The sequence below is a fragment of the Leguminivora glycinivorella genome, chromosome 16, assembly GCF_023078275.1.
Source record: "Leguminivora glycinivorella isolate SPB_JAAS2020 chromosome 16, LegGlyc_1.1, whole genome shotgun sequence".
Taxonomy (NCBI): Eukaryota; Metazoa; Arthropoda; class Insecta; order Lepidoptera; family Tortricidae; genus Leguminivora; species Leguminivora glycinivorella.
This window is the reverse complement of record NC_062986.1, coordinates 14,533,155-14,556,288: the sequence shown is the minus strand read 5'-3', so window position 1 is coordinate 14,556,288 and position 23,134 is coordinate 14,533,155. Positions and strand designations below refer to the sequence as shown.

At 37.8% G+C, this 23,134-nt stretch overlaps 2 protein-coding genes across 11 annotated transcripts in view; one reads left to right on the top strand and one right to left on the bottom strand.

Moving 5' to 3' along the window:
* Window positions 1-45: 45 nt before the first annotated feature.
* On the bottom strand, window positions 46-11,810 carry LOC125234372 (N(6)-adenine-specific methyltransferase METTL4). 2 transcript variants are annotated; one of them, XM_048140571.1, is made up of 7 exons: window positions 11,678-11,810; window positions 2,785-2,926; window positions 2,488-2,711; window positions 2,290-2,415; window positions 1,994-2,168; window positions 1,453-1,615; window positions 46-199 (listed from the first exon to the last, which is right to left on the bottom strand). In XM_048140571.1, exons 3-7 carry the CDS (start codon window positions 2,691-2,693, stop codon window positions 60-62), a joined length of 810 nt encoding a protein of 269 aa, XP_047996528.1. In that variant the 5' UTR covers window positions 2,694-2,711; window positions 2,785-2,926; window positions 11,678-11,810; the 3' UTR covers window positions 46-59. The 2 variants fall into 2 exon arrangements, with proteins under 2 accessions (XP_047996528.1, XP_047996527.1); XM_048140570.1 differs by lacking the exon at window positions 11,678-11,810 and having other exon boundaries at window positions 2,785-3,087.
* Window positions 7,461-23,134, top strand: part of LOC125234369 (protein disabled) — a 47,582-nt gene continuing 31,908 nt past the window's right edge. For 4 of the 9 annotated variants that reach the window (XM_048140567.1, XM_048140568.1, XM_048140562.1 and 1 more), the window contains exons 1-3: window positions 9,635-11,242; window positions 12,499-12,713; window positions 15,007-15,150. In XM_048140567.1, the coding sequence (XP_047996524.1) occupies window positions 11,173-11,242; window positions 12,499-12,713; window positions 15,007-15,150 (429 nt within the window). In that variant the 5' untranslated portion in view covers window positions 9,635-11,172. Of the gene's footprint in view, window positions 7,751-9,634; window positions 11,503-11,837; window positions 12,351-12,498; window positions 12,714-15,006; window positions 15,151-23,134 lie in introns of those variants that run through there. The other 5 variants (XM_048140561.1, XM_048140565.1, XM_048140566.1 and 2 more) reach the window with 5 other exon arrangements.

Here is a 23,134-nt window from a genome sequence, read left to right as displayed (position 1 = left end):
CCCAGTATGGCTACGAGAGAGACAAAGTAAAACAAAATGTTACCTTTCTCTTTTATTCATCAACTAACTTTCTCATACAGTGATACATGCTGCCACTTGAGCGGTTCGAAGCCGACGCTGGTCGTGTTTGGTAGGAGGTACCTCGCGAATAGCTCCAGGATTTGTGGATTGCTTGTTTTTACGTATGGTGATAGGAGTTCTGAAATAAAAAATAAATTGGATGTCTTATAGGCAAACGATTATTTTTAACTGTAGCTTAAGAATATCGTAACTTGTGGTGGTAATAACCAGCACGCTGCCTATATGGTTTGGCACCTACGTGGTACAGTCAGCAGCAGAAGTTCAATAACGGGCACGGTGTTCACAATGATCCTAACACGCTCTTATTGTCTTAAAAATAAGAGCGTGTCAAGTTCATTTTGAACACCTTGCCCGCTACGGAACTTCTGCTGCTGACTGTATAGCTACCTATTGACATACAGCCTGGCAAAAAAGAGAGAAATAGAACTAATTTTTAGGGTACCGTACCTCAAAAAGGAAAAAGGGAACCCTTATAGATCACTCGTGCGTCTCTCTGTCTGTCTGTCACAGCCAATTTCCTCCAAAACTACTGAACCGATTAACTTGAAATTTGGCACACATTAGGTAACCCGTGACCCGTGACCCAAAGACGGACATAATTTAAATTAAGAAAATTTAATTGTATCACTTTTGGGGGGTAAAAGTGAGAATTAAAAATCAAAGCTTTTTTAAATTAAATTAAATATCATTTAATTCAGAAATAAATTTCCATATTGAATTAGTAACTTACTGCTATTCTTAACCTATGTTAGTGACAATTTTATATTCTATATTAGGCTAGTTTCCTATACTTAAAATAAAATATTTTATGAACTGCACGAAATAAAGCTCCACAAAATTTGAAGAAATATATGGACAGTAGTTGTATTTCAACAAAATTTCTATTTAATAAGTCAAAGAGAAAGATAAAAGTAAATGAATTGACCGTGACGTCACTCATCAGTATTTCATAGTAATTCCATACTAGTAAATCGTTTTGACAGTTCTTAAAAAGAAGCTGATTTGACTAGTAGGAATAACTAGCCTTTTATACCTATTGACTAACTTGGCACATTATTGTGAGCATGCAGGCTACTCCAGTACTGCCAGAAAGCCCCATCTACCCTGTCAGCCACCGTAGCTAGGAGACTGTTGGCGCTGCCGCGCACGCGCCGCACCATTGACGCCACACGCTTGCGCATGATCGCGTGAAAGCCGTCGGTGCGCGCTTTTTGAACTATATTGTGTTGCATATCCAATGAAACAAAACTGACTCAATAGTTGCCACATGCAAACACGGTTTACATAGATGGTGGCGCCCCTATTACCAACACCAGTAAGCTAAAAGTGACAACTCCTTAAGATATAAATGAAAGATTACCGAAATCTTACCTAATAAAGGAGGTTTGTGTGAATGCAAAGCGCTCGGAACACTGACGATTAACTGCTCCTCTGGCACAGTTACATCTCCTACTTTTCCCAGTATGATCCTTTCGTAAGGTTGCTTCTTGCATCCAGAGCTGAATTCACATAGCGGCTCCATATCTGTTGTGACCTGAGGTGGAAAATAACATTAATTAAAAATGTTCTTTTACATTCTCTCAGATGCCACAAGATGGAGTGGTAGGTGAAATGCACTACCATACATTTTTTCAGCACCAAGTTTAACCCGGGACCAGTATTACAAAAATAAATTGCCCAATCATCAGGAAGAATGGTTTTATGTTCTTTATGGAAGACTAAATCATGTATTTTATTTAGGTTCTAGATTAATTGTCAGATCTTTAGCAGCTGCTATATTGCTTGGTGCATTTGTGCATTACATTCCAAGACAGTTTCCACGGACATTCCAGCAAAACAACACTAGATGGCGCTATAGTTAAAAAGCAATTCTTCACTTTTCTCAAAAAGTTTCAATATAAACAAAATCTACCTTTAACCAGTACCAGGTAGTCAAGTACTCCACGCCCCACTGAGGGAATATCAAATCTTTAACAGCTGCTATATTGCTTGGTGCATTTGTGCACCACATGGCAACAAGGCAGTTTGGAGATAGCAGGTTTTTCACAGGTATGGAGGCAATGTCTTCATTGTACATCATGGAGTAACTGAAAATATAAAGTGTAAGTTTTTCAAAAGTTTAGTATGAAAAGTTGCTAAATATTTGTGTTGTTCCATGTCTAAAGGTTTAGCTTCATATGAAAGGTTAAATGGGCCTTATTTTATCACCTGAGCTTATCATTAGCATGCTTCAGCCTCCTTATGTACTTGTTCCACCAGGGAGGATCTGCTACCACTATGTCAAACTTGCCAGTCAGTTTATCACATTGCTCCTTTACACAGCCACAATAGAAGCTAAAAATAAACATTATTCACAAAAATTCAAACATTATTTTCATTTTAAATTTAAACATTTGTAATATTTACCTACAATTAGAAGGTATCAGGAATTGCTCATCCTTTACTGAACATATGAGTGCAGAATCTGAGTTGTTTCCACCAATTATGCCTTTATGTTCAAACACAGTCGCCTCAAATAGCTTTTGGGCTAGATCCCGCACTTCACTTGAACCATTTTTTAGAGGACTTCGCTTGAATTCAGGTGGTAGTTTGTCTAAAAATTGCTCGTACATATCTTTTACTCTTGAACACTGCAAAAGATGGAAATATTATATAAAACCATAAATTAAAGTTGAAAATCTAGACGGTTAATGAAGTACTTACTTCCTCATTTAATTCTTGATCCTGTAGCTTTCTCTTCTTAATAGGTACCTCTCTGAGTCCTTTGTCAATAATTATATTAAACAAACACTGGTTTATTTTATAAGCATTACTTTCATTGGCGGAAGCGGACGAAGAAACATTACTGTACATTTCATTTAAAAATTTACTGTGATCCATTAATACGTTACAGTTATATTGATGTAGAACACTCATTATTTTATTTACAAATGTTTAAACTGCTTTTTACTCCAAATTAATTCAAAAATATACAAAAATAGTGGCGGTTTTCGAGAACTCGGAAAAACAAACATCACATCACAGCAGAACTAAAATGTCAAATCTGTCAAATGTCAAATTACTGACTATCATAATAGCGTTATAAACTTTGCCTGAAACAGCTTGACAAACTACTAGTGTTGTGTTGTGCCATATAAGTAAATATTTTTATCGATGTATGTAATAAATAGTCAAGTAACAGAATAATATCGAAAATCAGAAGAAACTTTTGTAGGAGGTAGGGCATAGCGAATGATATTCCGCTTTGTGTTGTAGGGCACAACACAGCTGATATCATCTCGCTCGAATCAAGAGCAGAGCCCAACTGGGGAAGTACCTCCGCTTTACATAAGACCGCAGCCAAATAGCAATAGACCCTACTCATAGTGTTGTGTGCCGGTGAGTAAGGTTTCCAGAGCTCAACTATAGGCGTTGTGCTGGTGACGGAAGGACATACGGAACTAACCTACTTGTTCCGTCTGTTGTCGGCAACCCGAATCCTACTTGGAACTTGTACACTCCTTTTTGCGTCCATAGGTTACGGTGACCGCTTTCCGCGGGGCGTATACTTGTCTGCAACCGACATAGTATTAAAAAAAAACTAATTTAGCAATGATTTTGATAGCACATACTGCGCAAATAATTATTTGAATTGAAAAACTCCAGTAAAATTATTAAATTTCCTTATTAATTGCAAAGCGCATCCTATCCACGTACTATCAAATAATCATAGATTTAGAATTATTAAACTAGATTGTGGAATCACATTTTTTGTCATACTAAATTGAACCTTATCACTGAGACAGAAAGGTGATCGTATCAGACTAGCGAAAACGGTCCACATGAGAGGGAATTGTTTGGGCCGGTGTCCCTCTCGCACGTGTTGCCAGTGTTAATGAGGTTACCATAGTAGTAGTATTTTTATCTGTATATTACCTGACTTTATAACTTCTTATATTATTTGATGGTTATATTCAAAGTAGGGTTTCGATATATTTCAAAGAATTGGAAAATAATTATAATGTAATTATTTTGATGTCAATAAATCAAAGATTTGTATAATTAAAAAATATGTTCAAATGGGTATTAGTAGATTTCGTAGTAACTTTGAAAATTGACTGGTATCCCTAATGTATGACAGTGATGACGTCACTGAATAATGTTGACATTGTCAGTAAGTGCGAGAGGGACACCAGCCCAAACAATGACCTCTCATGTGGACACACTTTTTAGGGTTCCGTAGCCAAAATGGCAAAAACGGAACCCTTATAGTTTCGTCATGTCCGTCTGTCCGTCTGTCCGTCTGTCCGTCTGTCCGTCTGTCACAGCCGATTTACTCGGAAACTATAAGTACTACAGTGATGAAATTTGATGGGAATATGTGTTGTATGAACCGCTACAAAATTATGACACTAAATAGTAAAAAAAAAGAATTGGGGGTGGGGCCCCCATACATGTAACTGAGGGATGAAAATTTTTTTTTCGATGTACATACCCGTGTGGGGTATCAATGGAAAGGTCTTTTAAAATGATATAAAGTTTTCTAAAAAACATTTTTCTTAAAGTGAACGGTTTTTGAGATATCAGCTCTCAAAGTCGTAAAAAGTATGTCCCCCCCCTCTATTTTTATAACTACGGGGTATAAAATTCTAAAAAAAATAGAGGTGATGCATGCTAATTAACTCTTTCAACGATTTTTGGTTTGATCAAAGTATCTCTTATAGTTTTTGAGATAGGTTGATTTAACTGTAATTTTGGCAGGTGTATAAATTGACATAATAAGTTTATTATATTTGCTGCTACGGAACCCTTTGTGCGCGAGCCCGACTCGCACTTGGCCGGTTTTTGACCTAACTACTCATTCTGGTTTAACTGTAATTCTGTGCAAATAATTGCTAACTTATCAGGACTTAACAGGAACTTTAAAATGACAATGAAATCTTAAAATCAACTAGGCTATTGCTGTTACAGGCTGAAATGTACAATCGGTTTTTATTTTATTGTATTTCTCATCTAATCTTGACGAAACAGCTCAACTTTGAGTTGTCGGCAAAGGCAGGTGAAAACTTTTTTTTTTATGAACTTATTAAAAACAATGCCCTAAATCCTGATCACACTATAAGGTACTCAAATTGCTATATTTCCCATGGGCCCTATTTCTCGAAACTTATTAGACTAATAACAGGGGCGGCTCACTCCGCGATTCTATCGCCGCGCTACAAGTACATGCTGGCGGCCGCGAGTTCGCGGCCTAATCAGGGTTGGCGCGCGTTCTCACGGAACGCATGTTCGCACTTTCTATTGTTACTTTACGTCGCGAGTTTTTTAAAAGTTTTATATGCGATATCCGAGTGTGAATGGCTAATAGTGCTTAGTTAAATAGACATCGGACATATAATAGGACAATCTTACACAGCTCTACTATTGATTAAGTCCCAGGGAAATGTTCAATAAGGCTTGTGACCTAGGAAGTACCCAAGACTGGAATATAATAATATTTGTATGTCTTTCCCATCACGGAACAATGGTATTCCGGACCTTTGGGAGGCGTGCGCGGGGCCGAAGCCAACACGTAGAGGCCCTTTCGACACTTTAATGAAATGTAAGGGGTACACCGAGCGGATGTTGCCCTTGCCCGTATCATGGGACACACGCAGGGTGTAAGGACTATTTGAGAGTTAATGGAATCTAAAATGAACTGGTCTATTTTGATGAAAGTGATGGACTAAATACTGGGCTATGGATAAAAAACCGGACGCCTGCCTAATAAAACGGTATCCAATTTTATTTCCGGCAGACGGTGACTCGTCCCCACAAGATGGGCCCCCACAAAAAGCGACATCCAGGATGGCTCAAGGGCAACACCGGTGTGAGAACTCAAGGGTGTCGAGAGGTGTACACCGCTTTCTGCCCAGTGGCTGTGAAGCCACTGCACCAACTCGCGTCTTATGCAAATTTTCACTTCCACCCCTGGGGCATGTAGCCCTAACGACTCCACTCTGGACGGCCAGCCAAGGCAAGCCAGAGGTAGAGAGTACTGTCCCACCCACCCGCCTTACGGGTAACAGGACTCCCCAGGAGCACTCGGGTACGTGGGGTCGCTGTTCCCCAACAGCTCGCCACAAGCTGCCCTGCGTTGACAGATTGCACTGGTAAAACCAATGGGCGATGGGGTCGTCACATCCCTACGCCTTTATATTATTATAATAGTATAACATTTTATCTGAGTATTAATTTGTTTTATCCATAGGCATAGGCAACCCTATCGTCCGACGCTGCGCACGTGCGGCTCGTTTCTTTGTTAGAATTTTGTAGGCATTTAAAAGGCGGCATTTCGTGAACATCAAAGCAGTGGGCCTTCTGTACTTGTACTATTATTTATTCTGTGCTAATAATATTAGTCCATGAACTAATATTTTTTACAAGTTTACTAGTGTACGTTTCTCGAAGCTGCTCTAGTAAAATATTAGTTATTAGTTACTCGCTAATAAATATTAGCTAATAATATTAGAACTTTTTGGATTTTTGTTTCATGAATAAAAAAATAAATATAAACACTTGTAAAATTCACTAATAAAGCTATTAGTCTCGGAAGGTTTGTAAAAAATATTAGTCGAAAAGCGTCACATTGTATGCACTTTATTAAACAAAGTCATAAAATTTGTACTGATTCGTTTGCTTCTCACAGTGCAGAAGATCTAATAATAATTTTTCGTCGAGAAAACTTTTTGAACAGAAATAAAATTTTATTAAAACGTCAGAAAAGCTTCCAAAAAAAATCTCTGGCTTCAAATATATTCTTCAAAACCATCAACTTGGTAACCTATACATAGTTAATTTTAAATATGAAATATTTCAATTAAAGAAACAATCCGCGCAAGGAAAACGAATAAAAAAATAAGCGGTACTATTTCCGTTTTTTTTTAATTGGTAAGAAGACATGGGTAATAGCACCATGCAGCCAAGCCCGACTAGTATTTTTTATTAGTTTAACAGTATTAGTTACAAGTCTAACAATTCTTTTTGAGAAACAGAAAATATTAGGACTTGTACATTTTTCACTAGTAGCTAATAACTAATATAAACTAATAGTTTCGAGAAATAGGGCCCTGATAGCATGATGGAGTTGTATTGTATTGTGGGTTTCATTTCAACTTCGAGCGTTGCAAGTATGTTATTTACTAATTATTATCCAGGGTAACAGAACTTTGAACCTTTATGATTTTCGACCAATGATGCAGTCGCATATACCCTTAACTCTATATAAGCATATGAATAAGCAAATATTTATGATTCCTTATATGGCCCTAAATATTATCGACATTAGATGTTATTTATTTGAATTCGCATCACTACGCATGTCATTTAAATTTTTCGGCAGACATGACGTATCTTATCTTCGTCTAAGTTTTTTATTTGATTTAAATTAGATTTTATACTTTTAACATGATAATTTAAAGTGTGTTTACTTACAAAATAAAATATTAATGAATATCAATTACCCTGTATCACACATAACGTATGTGTGATGATAAAAATAAGCAATCTACGATGTGAATTTTGCGAAGTGTACAAGTTAAACAACCGGTTATAAGATTGAAAAGTATATAATTCATTCGAAACAGAAAATAAAAAACGTTCAAGTCAAGTTGATAAATCATTAAGATAATTGGAATGACGACACCTAAAGGTAAGGGCTCACTGCTGATTAATAAGTTTAATAAATAATATACTACTAAATTAATGTTCTAATAAAATTATTATTCCTAACATGTTTTAAAAATGTTTAGATTCAAATACAGCACACATTTTTGGGATAGAATATATTAATCACAGTCTTTTTCTACAAAAAAAAAACCACCAAGGTAGATTTAGTAGTAAAGTTGTGTATTCATATGAGTTAGGTACTTATTTGTTTACAATGATGAAATGTTGTTTTAATAAAGTAACAATCCCTTCTACAGGTTAAAGATTGTTGCTAAATTTGAAGCAACCAGCAATATTATTATTTTTTACCACCATCTTACTATAATATTCTTGTAAGACCCAACATATAAAGTTTTTTTTTTTTTTTTTTTCCTACAATATTTAATTTGAAATTCTATCAGTTAATTAATAAAAAGCAATGAAATAAAAGAAATGTTGCTTTCTTTGTTAATGAAAGGTTCAAATTAGATTGTACATACATTTAGTATCACAAGGCTATGATTGTTATCTACTTATTTCTAATTCTGGACAAGTAAGTTTATCATGCAGTTCTAGTTTTTGGTCATTTGATTTTCGGTAAGGGCATTTATTTGTGTGATGAGCACAGATATTTGTTCCTGAGTTATAGAGGTTTTCTATGTATGTAAGTATGTATTTATCTATTTATGTATGTATATTGTCGCTTAGCACCCATAGTACAAGCTTTGCTTAGTTTGGGGCTAAGTTGATCTGTGTAAGGTGTCCCCAATATTTATTTTATTTATTTAATGATAATTGCCCCATTTATGAAATAATATAAAGGTTAAAATATTATGTCATTTCCTTCATCAAAGTTATAAGACACAAGTCTTTATTAACAGAGGCATTTATTAGTCATTGAAGATCATTATCAACTCTGGACTTTAGACGTGCAGTTGTGCATATATGCATTCAGACCTATGTTTGCCACATTGTTTATTAAATATGCAGTCTATACATGCTTCAAGTGTGCTTTTATTTTTGAAGCATGTATAGATTGCATGCTCTTAGTAACCATACTTTTATTTCGGTCACATTTCACGTCGCCTGCCAGATAGCCTAGAGAGAATAATTATGACGGGCAAAGTTGAAGGCACGAGACCTCAGGCTCCTCCCCCTACTAGATGGTGTGCTCAAATTACTGCAGCCATGCAATTAAAACTGCACGAGGCCATGCGCTTGGCGAGGAACAGATGCCTATGGAGGGACCTAGTCTTCAACAGAATGACATGATGGCACAATCCTCAGCATTGAGGGAACGACTAAAGAAGAAGATTGCATACTTTTACATTCATATGTTGTATATTTTTGTCCGAATACTCACAACACAAGCGTTATTGAGCTTACCGTGGGACTTAGTCAATCTGTGTAAAAATGTCCTATAATATTATTTATTTATTTATGTTCATAATAAAGCTGTCAAACTTGTGGTCCTTTGTGTAGGATGCAAGCTAGATTTGTGGCATTATATTATACAGGTGAAATTTTCAAATACCTATAGTGACAGTACTGTAAATAATAGAGACAAGCAAATTTCACTCAAAAGGAATCATTCCTTTGATTCCATCCTGTATAGCATATTCACAATTTTGTGCTTGTATAATGATCTATGAATTATTATGATAAGGAACACCTATGTTATGTCTATGCTGTATCATAGCATTAGACAAAAAAAAACCTTTTTTAAAATAATATGGAAGTTCTTTTTATTAATGTTTGCACCAAACTCAAGATATAAAATATATTTTTTGAAGTAAACAGATTAATATGTATTTTACAATAAAATTATAAAAATAATCCTTAGACAAAATTTCAATGAAATCAATAAAAATACAAATTCTTCGATATAATTTAAATTAGTCAAAAAATTAAATTATTTCTTTTGGCACTTTGTCTAATTAAATATCTACTTACTATGAAGGGGAATAGTTTATCAAGATACTATAATTATAATATGGGTAATACACCTTAGAGCAAGTAAGATAGGTCACTTTTGTACAGTATTGCCATAGAAAATCACCCCTTCTTGTTGATGTTGTACATGAAGCCTTTCAATTCCTACATCCTAAAATTAGTATAGTTATAATATTGCAATGCAATATATTGCAATATTTTGTTCAGGATTTTTTTTGTAAATAATATAAGGGGATGTATGGGTGAATCAACTTTTCTTGCCTGTTATTGCCATGGTTACGGTCCCCTGAGTCACGCTGGTTTTATGCAAAATTATGCTACTGAAATTATGCCAGCATGCATGTAGTCCATGTTTGTAGGTGGCAAATTAAGGAAAGAGCTTGTTAACATCGGAAAATATGTGTTTGCATAGTTTAAGTTGCATAATTTTGCATAAAACCAGCGTGACTGAGCCCATAGCCATGGCAATAACAGGCAAGAAAAAGTTGATTCACCCATATAAATTTTTATTTGTTGTCCTTCTTTGTATTTTTAAAGGGGTGACTGCACCCCTGTATTGAGTGGTGACTTGCTACTCTTTGACAGCACAGTAAGAAAACATATGAACTGTAGTATTGATGTTTAATAAAAATAACTATATATCATTCACAGTAATAGTCTATAACTATACTGTTGATAAGGAAGGGCAGTAGTTATTTCCTGCATTGATATCATTTCTTAATCAAATGTTTCATAAGGACAAGGCTGATTGGTATTTAACTTGATAAACATAGACAAGAGAGGATACCCAATCATTTTATAATAAATATAATAGGTACAGGTACCTAATGAAGGTCATGTTTTAGAAAACTTTCAAACACCCCTTATTAGTATAGAAGTTCGGAAAAGAAAACTAAACATTCCCACTTCAAATAATCTCTACAAGTGAATATTATATGTCCAATATAAAAATCCTATTAGAATTTTCAACTTCCAATCGGAATATAATTACAGCCACATTTTCCTCTTTTCTTTTATATTTCAATTTTTCCTGTGGCTAAACATTATTACTAAAAATAAGTGGAGAGGCAAGCTTTTACACCACGATGGAACATCGCACGTCAAACGCGAAGGGAACCATAAAAGTTGCACAGTAGGGTACGAATATTGATCAAGGGTGACTCTGTGTTAGTGCGCACCCCTCTGCGCGTTAGTGTGCGTGACCCTCGCCCGTGCCGGCCATCGCGCCCCAGAACTCACCCAATTTATAAACACTAAATACTAAAAACCGTGAAAAAAAAAGTTAAGTAAACCGTGTAGCAAAGGAACTTATTCGTAATGGAAAGTAAGCAAGATAAAATCGTAGATAGGATACCGCGTCCGACTTCATAAAAATCAATAAATCACGTTGCGATTCCTCCAATAAAATATAACGTCCGCGTGGAGTGCATTACTACAGTACTGCTTGCATTTCAGTGATCTAAAGAACTACCAATGTTCAATCACAAGCTACCGACTGACTTTCCAATGCAAACCCTCCGTAAGAAAACCAGCCCTTGCAAATGTGAGTGCACTGTGTTTATCTCGCTTCTCTTTATTTAAACGGTGTTCTTAGCGGCTAAATGTAACGATCACATAAGCTTTCCTTTATTTGCGATGTATGTTGTAAGCATGGAAGCTATTCACCCTAAGCCCCGAGTTTTGCTCATGTCATAATTAGTGCTCCCTGATTTGGACAGAGAGTTGGCGTGCGGCGGCGGAGTAGTACTGTTTAGTAAGGGAATATGCAGGTGTGTCATTTCCAGCATCTGTTGAGGCAGTTCGGTAAGTACTTGTGTCAGTTCCGTGCTTCGTTGTGTGCTCGCATGGTGTTCTGTCGACTGTCTGCCTCTTCGTCTAACGCTTCTGAAGAATCTGAAGGAACAGCTTATCAGCTGGAAGTAATCCTACGTGTTCGTTGCAGTTTGGTTTTCCGAATGAAAACACTCACCTGACTCACCTAGCGATCACTAACTCACATAGTTTTGTATTTTATTTAAAGCAATAGACTTTATGCTAACACGTGAATGTAGGTATAGTATTTGATAACTTTGTGCACACAAGACATTAGATATACATTATCTTCTTTCAAAGAGGAGATAATGCATATGACGATTGTTTGCTTGTTTCTTCCGCAAATATGATACTGTCAGATGAAACAAATGATGGTAATTGTCTAGGTAGAGTGTAGAATTACATTATAGAGTTCACACGTTACTGCTACTAATGGCATTTAAACTACGCGGCTTACAATAGTTACAGTACTAAACACGTAGGAGTAAACATAACGAGTTTAACAAGGCATGCTCTTTCGCAAATAATAACTATTTCTAGACTATAATGACATTAATGACGCCATATCCTTTGTAGTCTGTAGCTAAATTTTTTGTGTACATTTTTTCGCTTTGCCGGTTACTCCATAGTTTTGCGCCTAATGGTGGTATCGTGCAACGAGAGGTCCCGGCGAGTCCCGATTCTAAATTTAAAAACAGGAAATTCAATTTAACGGGAATGATGCACGGTAAACAGGGACAGAAATAGGACAAGCGGCTCACTTTTATTTTGCACTCCACTCGCGTAGCTTTAAAAAACAATGTCGCTAAAGCTAGAACTCAAAAACTTATTCGCAAAAGGTAGTTTTCAGTTGTTTTTGTGTGTTCCGTGTTGCTTTACGTATAGCTTGATTAAAAACAAGTGAATGAGATATAAAACAAATGGCGCTCGCTTTAGACAATTTGAGGAACGGGTACGGATTTCAAAAATGGAAAACGCGTTGTACAGACAAGAACGAGCCGGGCCGTTTCCTGGGCGAGGGGGTGTCGTTCCGGGCGAAGCTGATCGGTGTGTTGGAAGTGCCGGAGGCGCGGGGGGACCGCATGTGCCAGGAGGCGCTGGCGGACCTGAAGATGGCGATCCGGGCGGCGGGCGAGCACAAGCAGCGGATACAGGTGCATGTCGCCATCGACGGTCTGAGGCTGCGGGATGACAAGACTGGGGTGAGTTGCTTGCTGTTTTCTTACCGTCTTCGGCCGCGGACTGAATTGCAGCGGCATATCGGAGTCGTTCAATCGATCATGCATTTGGTCGAGCACAATGTGATTTTCCGCTTGCCGCGCTGCAGGCTGTTCGCTTCCACTCCGCGGCCTTAAGGGTCGGTTGCACCAAACTGTCATATTTAAAGCGTTCTATGAATGTTATTATTAGAGAAATTTCATAGTTCACGACCGATTACCGTATTTGCCGTTGATTAGGCTGTTAAGTGACGCTGACGGTGGTGCAACTGGCCCTTATTCATACAACTTTACAAGCCTTCTCCTTCGTCGTCTTATAAAACAAAAACTCATGTATGGTACCTGAACTGGTATGGTCTCAGCGATAACTTATTATTTTCCATTGGTTTCTTTCGTGTACTTTATCTCTCTCTTCTTATCTAAAACCCTAACTAATTTTAAATGACTGACTGACAATGTACACATGTTCAATGATAAAAATAACAAACCGGAGTTTATTAACCCTTTAACCGCGGGTATAAATTGAAGTCTCCAATTATGTTAATTGCGAAGTACAAGATTGCATTGCAACTAAGTAGTTGTTTGGACGTGCTTAATGACCAAAATATACATATATGAGTTCGGACATTGACCTGGCCATACCAAAATAAATAAACTTATAGGTATTATCATATTTATACAGGTACGTACTATCAAAGAGGATTGAGTATTATAGAGAGTTACTGTCAAAGTAAAATGTGTAATCACAGTGCATAGACTGCCATCTCTCGACACAGGCTACTTTTGGACCTCAGTTTTGACAATTTGGCCCATATTCCTAGCCTGATACCTATGTGTAGCGCCACCCCAAAGGTGTAACACCATCTTGGCCACCGTACCTTTTTCATTGTGGTTTTGATTCCAATTCCAAATTCCATTGAGGTAAGGCTAGTTATTGCTTTTAGTAAGTAAACATTCTAATCGCTGTTCCCTTTCTTGATGTCCACCCCATGGGCGATGAGGAACCTTTAATCATTGAGATTTTGTGCAGGCTGTAAGTACACAGAAGCCCTAACACTCTTACATTGATACCTACAGTTGACTCACAATAGATAAACTAACGATTGTATGGAAAAGTATCGCATCGAACTGCTTTGCCAAACCACCCACGCATGTAAACATGATTAACCGTTAGTGCGCTAGGGCAAAAAATAACATAAAGCGAGTCCGAACATGCTAATATGTTTTCATGCCAAGTTTGCTGCCAGTATGGTCTTAATTTGAAATTCATCCTTGCGTTATCCCGGCATCTGCCACGGCTCATGGGAGCCTGCATGGGGTCCGCATTGACAACTAATCCCAAGATTTGGCATAGGCACTAGTTTTACGAAAGCGACTGCCATCTTACCTTCCAACCCGAAGGGTAACTAGGCCTTATTGGAATTAGTTCGGTTTCCTCACGATGTTTTCCTTCACCGAAAAGCGACTGGCAAATATCAAATGACATTTCGCACATAAGTTCAGAAAAACTCATTGGTACGAGCCGGGTTCGAACCCGCGACCTCCGGATCGAAAGTCGCACACTCTTTTAGGTACCGCTAGGCCACCATTTGAAATTATGCAAGCATTATCAGTGCCAAATCTTTTTGCCATTGATTTGATTATACGATTGAGACGATTTGATTGTTATCTATACGGGTTGTTTAGGTTAGGTGCCATTTGTAAATGGTGTTGATGACAATGATGACACTTTCATATTTCATTGATGTGGCGGCGAAAAGATTCACGGCGTAAGAACTTACAGTATTTGATAGCCTGATAGGTGCTGATTTGGACGTATACCTATTAACTTCAACAGTTCGCAATATGACTACAATCGCTTGCGAGATGGGTCTAAAGCGTGATGGGCTTTCTTATCGTCCATCGTCCAGCAATGATGATACGATACTGTCCCTCTAAACCTACTGTCGTACCGCCTAGTGGGAATTGTGTTAGGATGTAGGCTATATGTAAGATTTTATATCTTCTCGAGGCTGAGGCGTAGGGTTAGAGCCGGCGTAGCTTTATTTGACGTTCGTATGCGCATTGTAATATGCCTACTTGAAAAATAAATATTTCATTTTCATTATAACTTGTCTGTAAATATCAGGTCTGTATCTGTTTTCTTCCCCAATAAAGAAAAATAAAATAAAATGTATCAAATACTCTCCGCCTTCTGCGAGCGGTACGAAAATCTCGAATATCATGATTGTGAATGTTTCATTTTCGTTTGTATAAATAAATTTCCATCATTCCTCAGGACTCGCTGTACCACCATCCCGTGCACAAGATCTCCTTCATCGCCCAGGACATGACAGATTCAAGAGCGTTCGGCTACATATTCGGCGCTCCGGACACTGGCCACCGGTTCTTCGGCATTAAGACTGATAAAGCTGCTAGTCAAGTAAGTTTATTAAATAGTTACCTAATGACCAGACCTGGGGGGTTACCATGACGTACTAAAGACATTCAGTTTAGGTTGAGAGAAAGGGACACAGCTATAGCAGTTACATAGCTCCGTCCTTCTCTCTCAACCTAAACTGAACGACTTTAGCACTAGTAGAGGGAAATTAGCTAAAATTACGGCATAATTAATGGAAGGTTTTTTTAAATTGAAATATGTACGTTATAGACCGAAGTTATTTTTCATCAACCCTCCCCACTCCTCCCCCCTCTGCGTCACCCCTCTACCCTCCCTTAAAGTGCCGAAAATGCGGTTTTTCTAGATTTCTGACAAAACTGTAGAAGATACAGAAAAAGCGCGTAGGAACGAAGTAATCTAAATATATAAAAGAAGAAGCTGACTGACTGACATATCAACGCACAGCCGAAACCGCTGGTCTTAGAGATTTCAAATTTGACACGTAGGTTCCTTATATAGTGTAGAGGAGCACTAAGAAAGGATTTTCCAAAATTCACCTCCTAAGGGGGTCAAATGGGGGTTCAAAGTTTGTATGGGGAAACAAGATTAGTTTGACTATTTTATACGAAACTTCACAGGAAGATTCCTTAAGACATATGACTGAATACGTGTTTCAGGTTTTTTGAAAATTTAACCCCTAAAAGGGTAAAAAGGGGGTGATAAAGTAAAAAAATCAATATGGGTATCGTTTTTATGGTTTATCGGGTCGCTGATCACGATAAATACAACGTTTTTAAAATCTAACGAGGCGGAAGTGAAATACCTTCTCCCCTGCTGTGGTGCAATGGGGTTTAAATATCAAAAAAATATATAAAAGAAGATATTGACTGACTGACTGACATATCAATGCACAGCCGAAACCGCTGGTCCAAGAGATGTCAAATTTGGCACGTAGGTTCCTCATATAGTGTAGAGGAGCACTAAGAATGGATTTTTCAAAATTCGCCTCCTAAGGGGGTCAAATGGGGGTTCAAAGTTTGTATGGGGTAACAATGTTAGTTTCACTGTTTTATTCGAAACTTCACAGGAGGGATCCTAAAAACATATGACTAAAGACGTGTTTCAGGTTTTTTGAAAATTTAACCTCTAAAAGGGTGAAAAGGGGTGATAAAGTCAAAAAACTAATATGGGTATCGTTTTTACGGTTTATTGGGTCGCTGATCACGATAAATACAACGTTTTTAAAATCTAACGAGGCGGAAATTAAATACCTTCTTCCCTGTTGTGGTGCAATGGGGTTAAAATATCAAAAAAAAAAAATATAAGAGAAGAAACTGACTGACTGACTGACATATCAACGCACAGCCAAAACCGCTGGTCTTAGAGATTTTAAATTTGGCACATATGTTCCTTATATAGTGTAGAGGAGCACTAAGAAAGGATGTTTCAAAATTCTCCTCTTAAAAGGGTGAAATGGGGGTTCAAAGTTTGTATGGGGAAACAAGATTAGTTTGACTATTTTATTCGAAACTTCACAGGAGGATTTCTAAAGACATATGACTAAATACATGTTTCAGGTTTTTTTGAAAATTTTACCCCTAAAGGGGTGCAAAGGGGGTAAAGTCAAAAACACAATATGGGTATCGTTTTTATGGTTTATCGGGTCGCTGATCACGATAAATACAACGATTTTAAAATCTAATGAGGTGGAAAAGAAATTTTCTCCCCTGTTGTTGTGCAATGGGGTTAAAATATCCAAAATAGCCATAAGTATAGGTTTAGTTTTTATCTTTACTTCTGGTTCAAGAGATTTCAAATTGACACGGAAGTTCCAGGAGAACTAAGAAAGGATTTTTCAAAGTTCACCTCCTATTAGCATGATAATTTGACAGGGGCAAGGACAGGGACAGGGACAGGGACAGGGACAGGGACGGGACGGGACGGGACGGGACGGGACGGGACGGGACGGGACGGGACGGGACGAGACGGGACGGGACGGGACGGGACGGGATAGGGTTAGGGATAGGGATAGGGAAGGGATAGGGATAGGGATAGGGATAGGGATAGGGATAGGGATAGGGATAGGGATAGGGATAGGGATAGGGATAGGGATAGGGATAGGGATAGGGATAGGGATAGGGATAGGGATAGGGATAAGGTTAGGGATAGGGATAGGGATAGGGATAGGGATAGGGATAGGGATAGGGATAGGGATAGGGATAGGGATAGGGATAGGGATAGGGGACGGGGACGGGGACGGGGACGGGGACGGGGATGGGACGGGGACGGGGTCGGGGACAAGGATAGAGATAGGGACAGGGATAAGAATAGGGATTGGGGTCGGAATAATCGATCGGCAATCGATATCTAGGCAGTGTAAAATGCAGGTGGCTCAGTGGGAAGGGATTAGTAAGTAGGCATCGGCGAGTATCCTGCATCTGTAGACTGTAATAACTATTACATTCAATGTGCTGTAAGAAGATCGTTGTTTGCTTGCCTTTTATATGTTTACGTTTGCAATAAGTATAAGCAAAATGGAAAAAATTGTAAGCGATAATGCAAGATAGTACTTTTTACCCTACCGACCATAGCGTCGAGATACTGGCTATGTGGGTTGTATGAAGTTTCCCCAGTATAAATATTCATATACTGGGTAAAATACATACATATTCGTACCTACTACCTACGCTGTGGTCGCTGTGTAACAATTCTACAATCATTGCAAGAATTTCTTTTAAAACAATAGTAATATGTGTAAGGTACAGTCGGCCAAAAAAGTGGTTTACCACTTTTCGATCAATAGAGTCGAAAAGTGGTAAACCACTTTCTTGGCTGACCGTACAGCAAATAGATCAGTTACAATGGCAGTCGAGAATTGTACCTTACCCGCTTTACCTTAATCGAAATAATCGCGGACAGATGTACCTACTTACAAAGAAACCTACGGATCCAAATGAAAATCTTATTTTTTGTAAACGTTTCAATAAGAATACTTTTATTACGCGGGCGAAGCCGCGGGTAAAAGCTAGTCCTTAATAAATTTACTGTAAATCATTCATTAACACTTTGGTTCTAGCACTTATAGTTTTCGCGTGATCCGTCACGAAAGTTGGTCCTTTGCTGCAATTTTCTTTAATGAATGTTAAGTTTTTGCCCAAAATGCTTACGAAATCGTCGAAATTTGTTTGATATGACTAAAATATTGTAACTCGTGACTAAAATAAAATTAAGGGGGAAAGATCACTACCATGGGTGGAATTTCCAATATGTCTTGGAATTCCAGTAACTATTTAAGACGATACGATACGATACGATACGATCATTTATTGATAAAATATATTTTACATGTCATTCTCTTAATTCTAAGTACTTATGCTAACAAATCTGTTACATAGTATCAGTCGTTTCAGTACGTAATTCAGACGTAATATTTTCACGGTAGTAGTCGCTAAGAGTACCATTGATCCATATAGTATATCGATGACTGGGGATGAGCTTTTGGTAGCTATTGGTAGAGCTCTGGAGTATCAATCTAGAAGCCGTGAGTTCAAGTTCCACCCATGGTAGTAATTTTTCCCCCTGAAATTAATTTTCAGTTTATAATATTTTAGTAATATCAAACAGATTTCGTAAGCAATTTGGGAGAAAACTTAACATTCACTAAAGAAAATTGCAGCAAAGGACCAACTTTCGTGATGGATCTCGCGAAAACTATAAATGCTAGAACCAAAGTGTCAATGAATGATTTGTAGTAAATTTATTAAGGATTACTTTGTTCCTACACACTTTTTCTGTATCTTCAACGGTTTTGTCAGAAATCGTGAAAAACCGCATTTTCGGTTATTTAAGGGGGGGAAGAGGGGTGACGCAGAGGGGGGAGGGATGGGGAGGGTTGATGAAAAATAACTTCGGCCTATAATGTACATATCCCAATAAAAAAAAATCTTCCAATAATTATGCCAACATTTTCATACATAACTTTCCAGAAGCAACGTACTACACGTCATGGTAACCCCCCAGGCCCCGTAGCCGAATGGCATTTCTGTGACGCGAAACGACACCGAAATGCCGCAGAAATATGGTCGGGCTCTGTCGCGCCAATACGCAAGAGCGATAGCGATAGATAGCTACGAAAGAGATAGGTATTATTGTGAGCGTTTCGTGAGTGTTTGCATTCGGCTACGCACACAGAGATCGGACAACTAGGCGTAATTCTAACAACATATTCCGAAAACGTCAGGCGCAAATGAAATGACGCCCAACTGTCCGATCTCTGTTAATAACTCACTAAATATTTATTTGAATCAACCGAGCCTCGAAGTTGCTAAGCCAGCTAGGAAACCAAGTCTGGTGTATGCTCAATGAGCTAACAACTGTGACATACGCCGGCGGCTTGTCAGCTCTTTATCCATACTAATATTATAAATGGGAAAGTGTGTGTCTGTTTGTTTGTCTTTCACGGCAAAACGGAGCGACGAATTGACGTGATTTTTTAAGTGGAAATGGTTGAAGGGATGGAAAGTGACATAGGCTACTTTTTGTCTCTTTCTAACGCGAGCAAAGCCGCGGGCAAAAGCTAGTAGTATTGTATGCTCTGAAGGTGTTCAGATCTTCAGCTGGTCCGGGGTTTGAGTGGAGAGCGCACTTGAAGATATGTTCAATGGTCTGCTTTTCCTCTCTGCATTCGGAAATTGATGAATCCGTATCCGTCAATCCCCATTTTTAACCGCCTTCCAAATCTCAAAGGAAGGGGTTATCAAGTCGTCTGTATGTTTTTTTTTTTTAAATGTTTGTTCCTCGATATCTCCGTCGTTACTAGACCGATTTTGAAAATTTTTTTTTTGATTGATTGTATATGCATACTGATTGGTCCCATTTTTCTCAGAACCCAGTTCTGATGATGGGATCCTGGAGAAATCGAGGGAACTCCTCAAATCTGAAAGGCATACATATGGTGATTTTTGTGTTTTTAAAGGAACACCGTGCATTTACGTACGGAACAGTGACATTTGGTGCAGTGGAACTCCTGATGATGGTCAGAATGGAACTCCTCAAATCTGAACGGCACACTTATAGTGACTTTGGTATTTTTATAAGAACAGCATGCACTTACGTCCAGAACAGTGATATTTGGTGCAGTGGAATTGCTGATGATGGTCAGAACGGAACTCCTCAAATCTGAACGGCACACTTATAGTGACTTTGGTATTTTTATAAGAACAGCATGCACTTACGTCCAGAACAGTGACATCTGGGGCAGTGGAACTGCTGATGAAGAGTGAGCCGCCCCTGGTTAGAGTTCTGTTCTGATAATCATTCTCATCTGTAAGTACTTCAGAATCATCCAGATTTCAAAATTGGTTCAGAAATGATGGAGATATCGAATAACAAATATGTATTAAAAAATATACAGACGAATTGATAACATAATCCTGGCAGGGTCGCCATGTGGGGCGGGAAGTACGACGACAATTAAACACCTTGAGTATTGCGTAAAGACTGACTTTATTTCACAGTTCATACCTATTTAAGTACATATACTTAATACACTATTCAGCACTAATATAACTCCTCACACAACATTTGAAAGTATTTATCACCAGAACCCCAAAGGAAGGCGGTTTTTTTTTTCTTAAAAATTATTATGTGGCTGATTTGCAGCGGCCATGCCCGTTTTTTTTACTACCATTTCGTGAATTACTTTCTTAGCTTTGGATATGGCTATTCCTACTTATAGGTACATTGGTCTATATAAGAATGAGCGAAGGGCCTAAATTATTTTTTACTTAAAAAGCATTACGTAGCAGGCGTGATCGAGGTCAAGGAACTATAACCTAACCACAAAATTAAAATTTTGAAAAAACCCCCGACTGTGACATAGTAGACCGATTTTCATGAAACATGGCTAAGAACACTCCCGACTAACTCAGCTTTCAGACAAAAAAACTAAATCTAAATCGGTTCATCCGTTCGGGAGCTACGATGCCACAGACAGACACACACACAGACAGACAAACAGACAGACAGACAGACAGACGGACAGACAGACAGACAGACACGTCAAACTTATAACACCCCGTCGTTTTTGCGTCGGGGGTTAAAAATGGCCTTTAAGATTCTGTAGTAAATGTGTAAATCGATAGTTATGTAGACTTGGCCATATTTCTATATTTTTATTGAAGTTTATTTATTATTTTAAACACCAATGGTCGCGTGATTTATCTAATGACGTTAGTTGTGTAAGTTGATCCGGGTTCGATTCCCGGGCATGCCCTCCAGTGGGCTTGGTAATTTTTTTATTTAGTGTTTGTTATCTGTTATCTATTTTACGTAGTTTGATTTAAAAGCTTTAAACAACATTTACTATCGCTCGATTTTTGCATCTAATTATAAATATGTTCAAATAATTAATTGTAATACGGAGGTCTGCGGAGTTTAGCCGTCGCGTGAACTCCTATATGCCTGAAGGGGGTCCTCCGAATTGGACCGAAACATGTCGCAGCAATAGCGATATAATAACGTGAGTACAACCGTATTTTGATTAATTATTTGAATATGTCTCACGAAAGTTTAACGTATAAATATGTTACCTAAAATAATCTAAAATAATAACTTTGTAATAATAATCCTTCGATTTTATGCATAAAATATGCAAGTACAATTTGTAAGTTGCTAAAGTCTAGGCAATGCAGGTAAAAGTTGGTCTAACATTAAGCCACCTGGTACACGGTGGTACCAATCAAAGCTAAATTTGCTGGCTGTATAGAAGAAAAAAAAAATACGATTGTCGTCATGGTCTGAATTTGTGGCGTTATCTGGGTAAAGGGACCTTATTGTTGATGGAGCTTACGGCGTTATGAGCGATATTCGTATACAAATGCGACATCGCAGGATAAGCGCCATCGACTAAGGTCCCTTTACCCAGGTAACGTCACATTTTTGTTATTTACTTGTGATTTCCTAGTAATGTCGTATGAATGAAATTTAAAATATTTTGGTACCATGGTTAATTCGCAAGTTTCCGTTATTTTGATAGAATGCACCGACTATACATATAGGTTTGAAATTGAATACTTAGTGAAAAATGTATCAAGGTGCATTAGGGTAATTCCGAAAGTCTTCTAATTTCGAAAGTCGCTTAAAAATCACCATTATTTCCATCATATCAAAATACCCCTTTCGAAATTACCCAAGCATTTCTGTCATTCGTAATTACCCTATTGCACCTTACTTGCTTTTAAACAGTAGGTAGGTATTGTTGACATTGATACAATAGATTATTTTTAAAACTTCGTATCTGTGTTTTAGGAAAAAGAGTAGCTGGATCTTGGAGATGACTTTTCGATAAGTAATGCTGAGTGTAAAGTTAGAAGTTATCTTGCACTTTTCAAATGTTTCTCCTAAATTCGGCAAAATAATCGGTTAACTTTAATTATAAACTGAAATAGATACCATACACTAAAGAAAAAGCGATCAAGCCCACTGGTGGCGAAGCCGGGAATCGAACCCGGGTCTCCAGCTATCGCGGCTGACGTGTTCGACCGCTACACCACCCCGACCGTCGAGGTACCAGTCGAAATTTCTTAAATAAAAAACTTAACTAAGGAAATTTAACTTTAATTTCAGTATAAAGGCTTACGTTAGACTCTATGTTTGTTAAAACCAGGCGGATTGAGCAAATAGCAATATCAAATGCATAATTTCAAGAAAACAAAGGAAGTGCAATTACCTACAGTTTCCTTTTGTGAGTAATGATATCATCTCATCAAACGAAATAAAACACAAAGTTTAGTTCATTTCATCCAATGACGCGCAGATTAGTCAAATCTAACCTTTATCAACATGACATTACGAGTCAAGACGCGTCTTCGTGAGTAACATAATCTATACATTAGCGACTTTTAAGAATAACAAATGATCGGGTATTGAAAAGTAACTCTTATTTTTTGAGATCAAGTCTTCATCATGTATGTCTCACTTGTATCGGAATCCCACACAAGGAAGAACTCAATTTAGGAATGCTTAC